Source organism: Musa acuminata, unplaced genomic scaffold, assembly GCF_036884655.1.
Source record: "Musa acuminata AAA Group cultivar baxijiao unplaced genomic scaffold, Cavendish_Baxijiao_AAA HiC_scaffold_1137, whole genome shotgun sequence".
NCBI lineage: Eukaryota > Viridiplantae > Streptophyta > Magnoliopsida > Zingiberales > Musaceae > Musa > Musa acuminata.
In genome coordinates this window covers 4,060,462-4,074,074 of record NW_027021349.1, presented here as the reverse complement: position 1 = coordinate 4,074,074, position 13,613 = coordinate 4,060,462, and the positions used below count along the sequence as shown (strand labels likewise).

The window sequence follows — 13,613 nt, the reverse complement described above, 5'->3', positions numbered from 1 at the left end:
GAATTGGTGAAATAGAAATATCACAATGAACACTGAAATCATGTGTCAGACATTTTATATTCAGAACTAAGAGACATAGAAACTGCACAGATTGACTGAGAATTTATGATATAATATACGGTGTTAAATTAGATAGAACCGCATGCTGTAGTGAAAGATTTTAGCATATTGGTTGATAAGATAATTCACCAACAAAATTAAAATAATGATGCAGCTAATATTTTAGATAAATCAAAACACAACACCCAAAGCGAATTAAACAAACCCGCCCCATTAGTGCGAGTATATTCTTTATTTCGGGAACATTCCCTTTACCACTAAGATAATTCATCAACAAAATTTTAAAAAAAAATCTAAAAATAATGATGTGGATAATATTTTGGACAAATCAAAACACAACACTCAAAGCGAATTAACCAAACCCACCACATTAATATGAGTATATTATTCTGCTTATCTCGAGAAATTGATTCTTGTGACATAACAAAAGTTAAAATTTTGATCAAGAAGGCCCCGACCCTACGAATGATCGATGATCGGTTCTGATACTAACCACCGAAAAGAACTATGAGTTCTCGTACAATTTATTTGGTCAAATAGTATTATTAGAGACAAACCTATAATTCTGTTTGCAGTTTGGATAGTGTTGCTGCAATTCATCAGAGTGAGGCCTCCGAAGAAACAAAAGCAATGAATATCTTCATCTGTCATCATCAGTAACACATGCAAATTTGAGGAGGTCAACCTAAAGATGGAGCTCTTTTGAGGTAATTCTCTTTCTTTCTTTCTGTGTCTGTGAGTGTAGATGTGAGAGAAGGTTCACTTACAGCTCTTTGATTCCATCATTGTACCTTAGCAACCTGGTGGTGAATGCAGACCTTGGATTGGAAGTGTCCAAAGCAGAACAAATCGCTCTGAGCTGCTACAGCACTGTGGTTGCTGCTGATGCATCTCCTGAGTGGACTTTGTTGCTCTTTTAATGGAGTGAGTCAATGTGGTCAATCAAAAAATATATATATATTATGATTGACCTTGACAGAGTAACCAGATTGATGCTGTTGACCAATGTATATCTGTGTCATTAGTCAACGACCGAGTAATCTCCTTGATTCCTGCCTAACAGTTCACTAACCAAGCTGATAAATGTCAGACAAACAGACAAGAATTATGAGCAAGATTGAATCTTTCATTAAAAAAGGGGGAAACAAAAGGAAAAATCTGAAATCCTTTAGTTGCAATCAGGAAAGATAAAAAGTCCAACTCTGACTTAAGACAGTACTGCGTTCTTGGTTTACTTTGAGTTACACATTGGAACATGCCTTCCTTCCCATGCAAGTCTCTGGGATCATTACAAAGCCACACATCCCCTTCATTCAATTTGTAATCCTTCATGATGACAAATTCACATAGACAAACTCGATGCCTAGCATTTATAATTAGTACTTCTCTGCCTGCACGCAACCATGTCTGCCTACATGCCAGAGAGAGGAATTTTTCCTCCCCCTACAATCACAAGTTCTTCTCTTCATTCACAATCAACATGTTTATATACCTCACATCCATGGTGAATCAACAACCAAGACTTCCACCTTCCATCCCCTTCTTCCTGATTGTGATCCCTCCTGATGACAAATTCACATAAACAAACTAAATACCTAGCATTTATGATTAGGAGTAGTACTCAAAGCTCAGCCATCTCTGTTAAATGCCAAAGAGAAGAATTTTCCCTCCCTGCTCCGATGACAGATTTCTTCTTTTCACTCGGGCTTCATGTTTGTGTACCTCCCATTCATGGCGAATCAACAACTCAAGACTCTATCCCACACCCCTTCTTCCTAATTATAGTCCAAACTCAGATAAACAAACTCATGTTTATATAACCTCCCATTCATGGTGAATCAACAACCCAAGACTCTACGTCACAACCCCTTCTTCCTAATTGTAATCCAAACTCACAAAAACAAACTTGATGATGCCTAGTATTTACGGTTAGGAGTACCCTGCACTCTGCCATGTCTGCTAAATGCCAAAGAGAAAATGTTTCCTCCCCTCCCCGATGACCAAGTTTTCTCTCTTCGCTCATACTCAACATGTTTATATACTTAACATCCATGGTAAATCAACAACTCAAGACTCCACCTTGCATCCCCCCTTGTTCCCAATTTTAATTCCTTGTGATGACAAATTCACGAAAACAAACTCAATGCCTAGTATTTATAGTTAGGAGTAATCTGCACTCAGCTATATCTGCTAAATGCCAAAGAGAAGAATCTTTCCTCCATCCTCCAATGACAAGTTTTCTTATTTCCACTCATGCTAAACATGTTTTTATGCCTTCCGTTCATGGTTAATCAACAAGCCAAGACTCTACCTTGCATCCCCTTCTTCCCGGTTCTGATCCCTCCTGATGACAAATTCACATAAACAAACTCAAGGCCTAGTATTTACAGTATGGAGGACTTCTCTGCACTCGGCCATGTCTGCTAAATGCCAAAGATCAGAACTTCTCCTCCCCCCTCCGGTGACAAGTTTCTTCTCATCACTCACATGAAACATGTTTGGATGCTTCCCATTGATGGTGAATCAACAACCAACATTCTCCATCACATCCCATTCTTACCAATTCGTAATCCCTCCTGATGACAAGTTCGCATAAGCAAACTCAATGCCTAGTACTTATCGTTGCGGAGCAGAGAATATACACACGAACACTTCATCATCATCGCAAAACAACACATCCTCACACATGCAGTACTGTAATCTAATTATTTTGCGAGAGGAAAAGAGAGAGCACAACTATAGATCTAGTCCCTTACTTACCGCCGCCACCGCCGTCGCGCTCCTCTTCCTTATCCGCGTCGGCTTCGAAGGCGGAGACCGGGAAGGAGCGGCCGATCCCGGCGGGGGTCTTGAAGGTGATCCGCTTGGACTCGGGATCGTCAATGTACATGTCGGTGATGGAGACCCAGATGAGGAGCTCCCGGCTCTTGACCCCGGTCATCCGCTTCATCCGGCGGTCCTCCACGAAGGCCGTTACCTCCGACGCGTACGATACCGTCTTTCCGATGGCCTTGAAGACATGGGTGGTGGACTTGTTCTGCCTCAGCCACACGAACCCGGTGGCCCGGTTGTAGCCGACCTCCTCCACGGCCGCCAGCGGAAGGAGGGCCTTGGGCAGGTGGAGCTCCGCCAGTAGGTCCATCGACTGCTTCTTGCAGAGGTCAGCGCCGCGGTGGACCTCCGCGCCCTCTCGGTGGCTCTCGATCATCGCCTGCTTCGACATCACCGCCCTCCGCCGCCGCAGCCGTCGCCGAGGAAGGAGTAGGTACCGGGGAACAAAGAGGTGGGAATTAGGGCCAGATATAGTGGGGCCCGCGTGGGACATCGAAATTACGTAAATGTCCCTATCAGTTTGAAGACCGTAAACCGATAAATCCGCTACAACGAGCATAACGGACACCTCCGATACCGGTATGAAGATCAAGCACATATTGATCCGTTATAAATGGTAATATAACGTAACAGAAATACGGTAGAGATTACTACCACCGTTGGATCTGAACATTCTACATCAAATTTACAACCATCCGTGAGCTCTATTGATGAGATGAATAGATCGAAAACATAGGTAGATACGTATCCGATCTAATGAGATTGATTTTTGGGATATCTAATGCGAAACTAAGATGGGGCATTATAATATCTAACGTGAAAAATGATCGCATGAAAATATAAAAAAAAATAATAATAATAATAATAATAATAATAATAATTGAAGCTGAAACATGAAAGTTTATACAAATTATTAAGTCACATTAAGCTGCAAGCAGATTGATGTGATTGCAGAAACTGAATGCTGGATTAGGACAACGTCCAGCTCGAGGAACATGTCTTGTGCCACCAAGTTGGATTTGTAGGCTTAAAACAGACACACACAAAGCCACCAACTTGTATTTATATTACAGAGCCATTTTAGGAGATCAGATTAGCAGTTCGACTACAGCTATATTAATTTGATTAAAAAATCTGCATCTTGCATGAGTTTTATGTAATTTTGACAACCTATTATCAAGTGCAAATCAATAATGCCTATCACATATCAATTGGGAATTAAGTTTCACTGAAGATGCCAAACCCAAAGGCAGGATTGAAAATTTCTATACAAAAAGTCCTTTTCTGATGAAAACTCTACCAAAAGGTTAGCATGCCACTGTTTTTCCAGAAACAAAAAAGCTGCTATAAATAATTCAACAAAATGTATACAGAAAAAAGGGGGAAAAAAAGAAAAAAAGAAAAACAACCCTTTGCATCAGAGAAAATAAAATATAGCAAATTAGCAAAATGTTGAGCTGACAACCCATAAGTTCAGCTCATTGTGGGCTTTAATAACTCATAGTTCATCTCCCCTTTAATCTAACTTTAGATCTAATTAGGGAATAGTGGGGGCTGTGAAAATTAGAGAGAAGAAAAAATGTTGCAACGAGATAGAAAATTGTAACAGTAGTTCTACGATATTTTCATGTTAGATCAGATTACTTGGGGAGAATATGGATATTGTGTACAGTGACATAATCTTTGTATTCCAGTTATTCTCTTGAGATTGTTGCTAAAGTTTTTAAGATAAAAGATTTTAATATTTATATATTCATTATTTTTATAGTGAATTATCTTTGATTTGTCATATGGTTTTTACCAGTTTTCTACGTAAATCTTGGTCTCATATTTGATTATGATTTTCATTTAATTCCGCTATATGTTGTGACTAACTAGTATTTATTCATATATAAAAATAATTCTTCTTTATATCCCATCAAAAACACGTCATGAATAGCTTTAAACAAGTTCATCGATTGAAGAAGATCAGTATAAATCAATCAGAAACCAACATCTATGCCTCTCATGCTGCTGCCTCCTGAAAGAGGAATGAATTCCGGCGGGCAGATTGGATTACCAGCATCCTTTTGTTTATTATCATGTCTGTCTTAGTTCTTCCCACTGCACACTGCTCTTTAAAACCTGGGTTATGTTGGTGATCAACACTGGTCTCCTTTGTTAAAAGATTGCATTCATCAGCCACAAAACACATTGGACTGCAGTAACTTTTCTAAAGAATTGGATTATGGTGGCAGATATCTTTTGTTCTCTTAAATTCCTAATAGTTTCATGTGTATAACTTAGCTGCTGCTGAGTGTGTATAAATAATTATCAAGAGTTCATTATCAAAATAAACTAGACAATTACATCTTATACATTTCGTTTAATTCTTAACAATCTAAAGACAGACATCTGATCTGAGTGAGTGTCTTATGTAGTGTAGTGTAGTTGAGTGATTATTCTTCTAAATTCTCCAATAAGATTGTGATCTAACAAAACATTGGTGCTGTCATTTGAGAGCTGTCCGTGGCTAAAGAATGTGGTCCGTCATGCTGGATTCTTATTCTTAACTTGATGTCATGCTATCCAACACAACAGTTCTTGTTTGGTGGTGTTCTATAAAACTGGAGCATCGACCATCATGACCTACTTGAAGGCCAGTATCAGAAGAACAGCTAGCTCTGAGTCAACATTCAATAAAATAAATGTCAGGAAATCTTTGCATGTGATGCAGGAGATGCTCCTTCCAATAAAGTATTTTGTGGTGGTTTCTCCTCAGATTAGATGTATGTCTGGTGCAGTGCAGTTTCCAGAGTCATGCATAATTATGATCACTTCTATCCTGAATTGTGAATTGAAAGTGTCCACAATTTAGCATGAACATAATAACCATGTTAAATTCTCACCACTGTCGATTCACATAAATCTGACATACTATATGTTCTTGAGGGCACCAAATACCTTTTTTTGTTTTCTATTCATCTGCAAGGATCTTGTAGTCCTCATAAAATCTATTATAAGCCTTTTGGATCTCACATATAATTGTGATCCGTAAAGGGTCTTAAGATAAAGATTTAAGTTTCCTACCCATGTCGCTTACATGACAAAATCAAATATGGACACCTAGCTCGGATTAATAGGATGAAATTGTTAGATATTTTTGATACCAAAATGTGTTTCTAAATCATTATAATAAAAATACAAGAAAATTAGTACGGAAAAGAAATAGAGTACTTTCAGTTGTCGAGAATTTCAGCAACGATTTCTTTTTGAACTTTGACATTTCTTGGCTCAGAACTCTCACTTTAGATGGTATAGGAAATCCTTTATACTTCAAGAGATGTTAAACTTAGGGACTAAAATTCTCGTTTATATAGATATTTTCCCATCAAAAATATTTATTATTACCAACTCATAAGAAATTAATTCAAATTTATAACATTTGAATGATAATAAATAATTTTAATGATATTAAATAAAATATTTAATAATAATAGTTCTAAATAAAAAATCAAAATATTTAAACCAAATATTATTATAATATTTAATAATAATGAATGATGAATTTAATGAAATTGATTATAATGAATGTTACATTATTATTAAATAAAATATTTAATAATAACGGTTACAGTTGGATTACATGAAAGAATAATCAAGCAAGATTTTGGATTTTGCAGGAATAGATTGGCTGAACGTAATTACCAAAGTACAAACTATGGAGAGCGAATCAAGATAGGAAGAGGATCGAGTGTTTGTGATGCGCATATGAAAGTGCAGCAGAGAAGAGGAGGATTTACCTGTGTTGGGTTCCAAAGTCCTGCGCTGGGCGACAGGAGGATGTCGAGCCACAGCGGGCAAGCACGCTGCTGCTTCTGCTGCAGCTGCTGCTGCTGCTGCTGCGCCCACGGATTGCCCTCGTGCAGCGCCCTCTCCCCGTGCTCTGTGCAACCTTTGCCTTCTCCCTTCCTCCAACGACCACTGTTGCTTTTTAGAGTACTGCACGCGCCCCCCCGCGCTTAGCCTCCCCCATCATTCCTCCTCGTCCATTCTCGTGCTGCCTCTCCCTCCACCTCTTCCGTATCTCGCAGTCCCTCGTCCTGCTTCCCTTGTCAGCCTTTCTCGATCTGATGCGAAGCTCTCAGAGCTCCTTTTGACCACTGATATTGAGCTGACCATTTTCCTGTACGGCTTCGATCGTTCTCTCTAATCACAGTGTTCAAAATTGTTTTCCCTCTACACTGTCAAAGTCGGGAAGCTAAGTTAGAGAGTTCCAAGGCTGCATGGTTAGTCAACCCAATGTACCATGATATCGTTCCTATCTTAAGCCAAGCAATCCGTGCCACTTACCAACACACCCACGCCGTCGTACTGCTGCAGCGAAGAGGAGATTGATCGATCGATCGATCGATCGATCACCGAACCATGGAGTACAACTGTCTCGGCTGGGACGGCCTCGGGCACGCAGCACTCCGTCAGGCCGTCGCGGCTTCCGGCCCTTACCTCCTCTGCGCGGCGGCCTTCTTCCTGCTATGGGAGCAGCTGTCGTACCTGCGCAAGAAGGGCTCGCTCCCGGGGCCTCACTTCGTCGTCCCCTTCCTCGGCAGCGCCCTGCCCATGATCATGAACCCGACGAGGTTCTGGGAGCGGCAGGCCGCCCTCGCCCGCGACTCGGGCCTCGGCGTCTCCGCCAACTTCCTCGTCGGCCGCTTCATCGTCTTCGTCCGCTCCACCGAGCTCTCCCACAAGGTGTTCGCCAACGTCCGCCCCGACGCCTTCCACCTCATCGGCCACCCCTTCGGCAAGAAGCTGTTCGGCGAGCACAATCTCATCTACATGTTCGACCAGAAGCACAAGGACCTCCGCCGCCGCATCGCCCCCAACTTCACCCCCCGCGCCCTCTCCACCTACATCAACATCCAGCAGCGCGTCATCCTCGCCCACCTCCACGACTGGCTCGCCCGCTCCGCTCCTTCTCCCAAGCCCATCGCGCTCCGGCTCCTCTGCAGGGACCTCAACCTCGAGACCTCGCAGACCGTCTTCGCGGGGCCATACCTCTCTGCCGCCGCGCGCGAGCAGTTCAACCGGGACTACAACCTCTTCAACGTGGGCCTCATGGCCATCCCCTTCGATCTTCCCGGGTTCGCCTTCCGGCGGGCAAGGCTCGCGGTGTCCCGCCTGATCCGCACCCTCTCCGGCTGCGTCGCCCAGAGCAAGGAGCGGATGCGCGCCGGCGACGAGCCGAGCTGCCTCGTCGACTTCTGGATGCAGGAAACCCTGCGGGAGGTCGCGGAGGCGGAGGCCGCCGGGACGCGGCCGCCGCCGGAGAACGGGGACGAGGAGATCGGCGGCCACCTGTTCGACTTCCTATTCGCGGCGCAGGACGCGTCCACCTCGTCGCTGCTGTGGGCGGTGGCGCTGCTGGACGCGCACCCGGATGTGCTGGCGCGGGTCCGGGGGGAGGTGGCGGCGCTGTGGGCGCCGGAGTCGGGGGCGCCCATCACGGCGGAGCAGGTGCAGCAGATGCGGTACACGCAGGCGGTGGCAAGGGAGGTGGTGCGGTACCGGCCGCCGGCGACGATGGTGCCCCACATCGCCGGGCAACCGTTCCCGCTGACGGAGTGGTACACGGTGCCGAAGGGGGCGATAGTGTTCCCGTCGGCATACGAGTCGTCGTTCCAGGGGTTCACCGAGCCGGACCGGTTCGACCCAGACCGGTTCTCGGAACAGCGGGCGGAGGACCGGGTCCACAAGCGCCACTTCCTGGCCTTCGGCGCGGGCGCCCACCAGTGCGTGGGCCAGCGGTACGCCATCAACCACCTCGTCCTCTTCATCGCCCTCTTCACCTCGCTCGTCGACTTCGAGCGCCACCGCACCGACGGCTGCGACGAGATCGCGTACGTGCCAACCATCGTGCCCAAGGACGACTGCACCGTACACCTCTCCCGGCGAGGCGCTCCCTCACTCTGACCCCATCCCAACCCCGACCTCGCCAGTGTGGGTCCCCGCGTCTCTCTCTCGGTGTTGGTGTGTGTGTTCCCGTGGGTGAATCGTCTATTCACATCGTCTTCTCCCTCTTCTTCTCCTTCTCCATGTTCGTGGTTTGTCTGCACAGTGCGAAGCTATTCAGCAGGAGGTGAACGTTGTATGTGGTTGGTCGTATGTCCTGACCGATTAGGCATTTGGTGTTGGTGATCGTTTGTCCTGAAACACTCGCTGCTTCTTGATTAACAACAGTTCATCATCGTCTGACGGAGTTCGATCCAATAATGCCTGTTGTGGGCCGCCTCCTCAGCTCCCCATGAAGAATAGCAACTGAGCAAGTAGGACGAGCCACCCTTATCAGAGCATCGTATGAGCTGTCAATGGTCGGACGATGGCGACTGCTGGCCGAGTTGGACACGCCTCTTCGAGGCTGCCTCACCTCCAACCTATCACATCCTCGTTGAAAGGATTTGACGGCTCCCATGTTGACTAAGGATGGAGGCGACACATGTTAATTTCGGTCGGAGAGTTCAAATCATCAGTGAGAGCTATTATATTATTATATTATATTACATTATATATATATATATATATGTGTGTGTGTGAGATTTAATACAAATTAAAGTTATTATATGAATATTTCTTCTTAACACTCTATTTTTGTTCTTATTCATCAGAGTTGGTCAAGTTATTTTGCTTCACAACCATATCTAAAATAGTGAGTCCATTCTGATTAGGTTCGCCACCTCCCCATTAAGTGCTAAGCTTAAGCCAAAACTCCACGGTTTTCTCTCGGAGAACGTTTCTGGCCTGAGGTCAAGCACATCAAGTCTTCCTCCTCCCATGGCTAGCCATATAAGCGAAACATGGCAATTCGCAAGCCGTCGTCTTCCTTTCGCTAGCGGGACACGGTCTCGGCGGTGATGGACGAAGCTCTTCTCATGGAGTCGCTGCATGATCAGATCGCTGGAAGAGGAGATATAGCGGCGTCGATGATATGGATGCCATGCCTATCTCGGCCGGCCATGCATGACGCGGATCACGCTGCCTTTTGCTATGAACAGTCCACGAAAAGTCTACAGAAACTGTTCGGATTCAATGGACTAGTCGGTTTGCCTTTTAGATCGAGGACTGCGCATCGCTTGAGAGGGGTGAGTCCGATGACGAGTCTGAATGGATTCTGCACAACACTAGAAATGGTGCTAAGAGTTCCCGGAGATATATATAATACACAGAGAAGGCGCATTGTTTGCTGATTACTCCTAATTATCCTCTCCTTTGATAGCCCATTGGAAGATTACTTTTCCCGTGCATGGCTTTTGGGATTTGTGCTTGTAAGTGAAACAGCTAAAGCTGTCTGACTGATTCTTCTTGCCAACTCCTTTCATCCATCCAAACAAAAACCAACTTTATCTTGAGTTTCAACACGAGAAAAAGAACAATGACTGGATGCTGCTTGTCAGTCTCTGCAAGTAAATAGTGGCCGGAAGTTTAGAGCGGATTGTTGTGCAGCCTTCTCCCGGACGTGTAATTGTCGAGCTCTTCAGGATGAGTCTTTACTGAGGATGATGTCAGCACTGGTGTTCTTGTAGTAGGCCTTTTCATTTCGTATCGAAAGAAAGGGAGCATTCCATCTCTTTTGGCACAGTGAAAGTTAAGGGTTTCTTAGCTGCTTCACGATCTGCAGGTCTTTCACTGTTGCTCCACATCATTCAGCCTGAAGAGGAAGAAGGGAGACGAGGAAATATAGGTCGGTCGATGCTCTCTGGGTGGAACCCGCAATCTTCTCTTGCAAGTGGGTTGGTTGGAGTAGGCAGAGATGCTGATGGAGAAAAGAGAGAAAAAAAATTTAAAATCAAAAAAAAAATCCAAAGATCAATAAGTTAAAAAATATATCATAAAATCGATGTAAAGTTTGATAAATTTTATTTATATTTATGAAGAAGAAAAAATAGAATTTTGATTGCATATAAATTTTAAAAAAATTATATTATTATTTTATCTTTCTTGAAAATTGTAGAAAGTATATTCTCTAAACACTCTAAAAAATATATTCTATACTAAAACCCAAAGATACATAAGGTATTAATAGGAGAATTAGAATCTAATTATCGGGATTTTCTTCATTCACAAGAACTTTTCCTTGTATTAAGATTCTTTATCTGACTTTAAAAATAAAAAAAATATTTGATAACCCAAACAATCTTTATGTTGTTTTACTTTCGCATCTTCTCTCTTACTATGGAATCTTTTAGGCTTCGATAATTCAAAATTTATATTATTATTTTTATCTTTCCTAAAAATTCTAGAAAGTATATTCTCTAAACACTCAAGAAAATATATTCTATACTAAAACCCAAATATACATAAGATATTTATAGGAGAATTAAAATCTAATTATCGGGATTTTCTTCCTTCACAAGAACTTTTCCTTGTATTAAGATTCCTTATCTCGACTTTAGAAATAAAAAAATTATTTGATAACCCAAACAATTTTTATCTTGTTTTACTTTTGCATCTTCTCTCTTACTGGGGAATCTTTTAGGCTCCGATAATTCAAAATTTATATTATTATTTTTATCTTTCCTGAAAATTCTAGAAAGTATTTCTCTAAATGCTCTAGAAAATATATTCTGTACTAAAACCCAAAGATACATAAGATATTTATAGGAGAATTAAAATCTAATTATTAGGATTTTCTTCCTTCACAAGAATTTTTCCTTATATTAAGATTCCTTATCTCGACTTTAGAAATAAAAAAATATTTGATAACCCAAACAATCTTTATCTTGTTTTACTTTTGCATCTTCTCTCTTACCGTGGAATCTTTTAGGCTCCGATAATTCAAAATTTATATTATTATTTTTATCTTTATTGAAAATTCTAGAAATTATATTCTCTAAACACTCTAGAAAATATATTCTATACTAAAACCCAAAGATATATAAGATATTTATAGGAGAATTAAAATCTAATTATCCAGAATTTTTTCCTTCATAAGAACTTTTCCTTGTATTATGATTCCTTATCTCTACCTTAGAAATAAAAAAAATATTTGATAATCCAAACAATCTTTATCTTGTTTTATTTTTGCATAGTCTTGGAAAATGTTAGGCACTGATAATCCAAAAATTATATTATTATTTTTATCTTTCCTGAAAATTCTAGAAAGTATATTCTCTAAACACTCTAGAAATAAAATGAGAAGCATTATACGTATTCTTCGTATATTGTTCTTTCTCTACTTAAACCCAAAAATACATAAGATATTTATAAACGAACTAAAATCTAATTATCAAGCTTTTTTTTTTCTTCACAAGAAATTCTTCTTATATTAGGATTCTATCTCGGCTTTAGAAATAAAAAAAAAAATATTTGATAATTCAAACAATCTTTATCTTGTTTTACTTTTGCATCTCCTTTCTTACCGTGAAATCTTTTAGGCTCCGATATCACCACTTATTGGAGAAGAAGAGAAAAATTTTAAAATTAAAAGAATATTTAGAAATAAACAAGCTAAGAAGTATATAAAAAGCTAAAGTAAATTTTAACATTGTTCAACAAATATCAACTAAGAAAACTAAAATTTTCACCATATGAAATCAATTATAAGATCTTGAGTTATTTTAGTTTAAGTATGACTTCTTTACGGATCCTCTCACATAAATTTGTTTAAAAAATTTATATTTTTCTTTCATTTCTTTTTACAAATTTTAGAAGACATCATCTTTAATTATATAAAAAAAAACCTCACCTCCTTTTCTCTCTCCCAAATGTCATATCTTAAGTGTTAAGGAAGTGCCTGTACTCCACAAGCATGAAAAGATTCAGAGAACTGAAGGATTGGACGGCCATTAAAGTAGCTTTGTCTTCCGTGGGATCATTCGATGATCTCACTCATCTGTATCTAAACCTTTAGCAATGCGGTTCGAAAGCCACTCCCCCCTCCTTTTTATCTCCTACTACCACTTAAGGCTACCAGCATGCATGATTATTATTTGAGGACCTGTTGGGACTTTATTGCCAATGATTGCATGCAATTCTTCTTCTCATTGCGAACAATGTGTACATGTGGAATTACAACTTTTGTGAAGACCATTAGACAATGGTTTAAACAAAAAGCATACATGATGAGCTTTGGCAATATGTTAAAATATGATAAAAATCATAATATAGGATATGACATGAATACCTTTGTGTATATAGATTCGGTTGCCATCACATGATGAAATGGTAGGTAAAGTACAATAATTAAGCATAGATGATGAGCTTTTAGCAACATCTTGATAGAAGATGAGTTGATAGAAGATGAGCCAAGTTAGTGCTTGAGATAAGCATGTGGTGAGTCGGAACTTAACTCGTTGGTTCGTGTTCAATATCATTTGTTCTCGATACTGATTTGATCGAGGAGGAAGAACAGAATCGAAAATCAAAAGAAAAATTTATACGCTAATAAATAAAAGACGTATAAGAAAGCTGATACAAAATTAATATGGTTTGGTAACTCTCGCTTATATCTAAAAAAATAAAATTTTTATCATATAAATATTTCACACTACATTTTAACTTTTAATGATTTTCTTTTCCTACCAAAACCTAAATATAAATGAGATATTCGTACTATAATTCCTTATCGTCCTAGAATGCTAATTTTAGAAATCTCAAAATACTAATCGATCATATCATATTTAACCACTCCTCCTACTCAGTCTATTAATTCGACTTTAAGCTCAAACCAACAAATATTTATCGAT

General features: G+C 40.8%; 2 protein-coding genes across 2 annotated transcripts; one reads left to right on the top strand and one right to left on the bottom strand.

Moving 5' to 3' along the window:
* Positions 1-526: 526 nt before the first annotated feature.
* Positions 527-3,350, bottom strand: LOC103999676 (uncharacterized). The gene has a single exon (XM_018820038.2). It carries the CDS (start codon positions 3,281-3,283, stop codon positions 2,813-2,815), a length of 471 nt encoding a protein of 156 aa, XP_018675583.1. The 5' UTR covers positions 3,284-3,350; the 3' UTR covers positions 527-2,812.
* Positions 3,351-6,613: 3,263 nt separating this feature from the next.
* On the top strand, positions 6,614-9,126 carry LOC135671018 (cytochrome P450 710A11-like). The gene has a single exon (XM_065178875.1). It carries the CDS (start codon positions 7,300-7,302, stop codon positions 8,842-8,844), a length of 1,545 nt encoding a protein of 514 aa, XP_065034947.1. The 5' UTR covers positions 6,614-7,299; the 3' UTR covers positions 8,845-9,126.
* Positions 9,127-13,613: the final 4,487 nt, after the last annotated feature.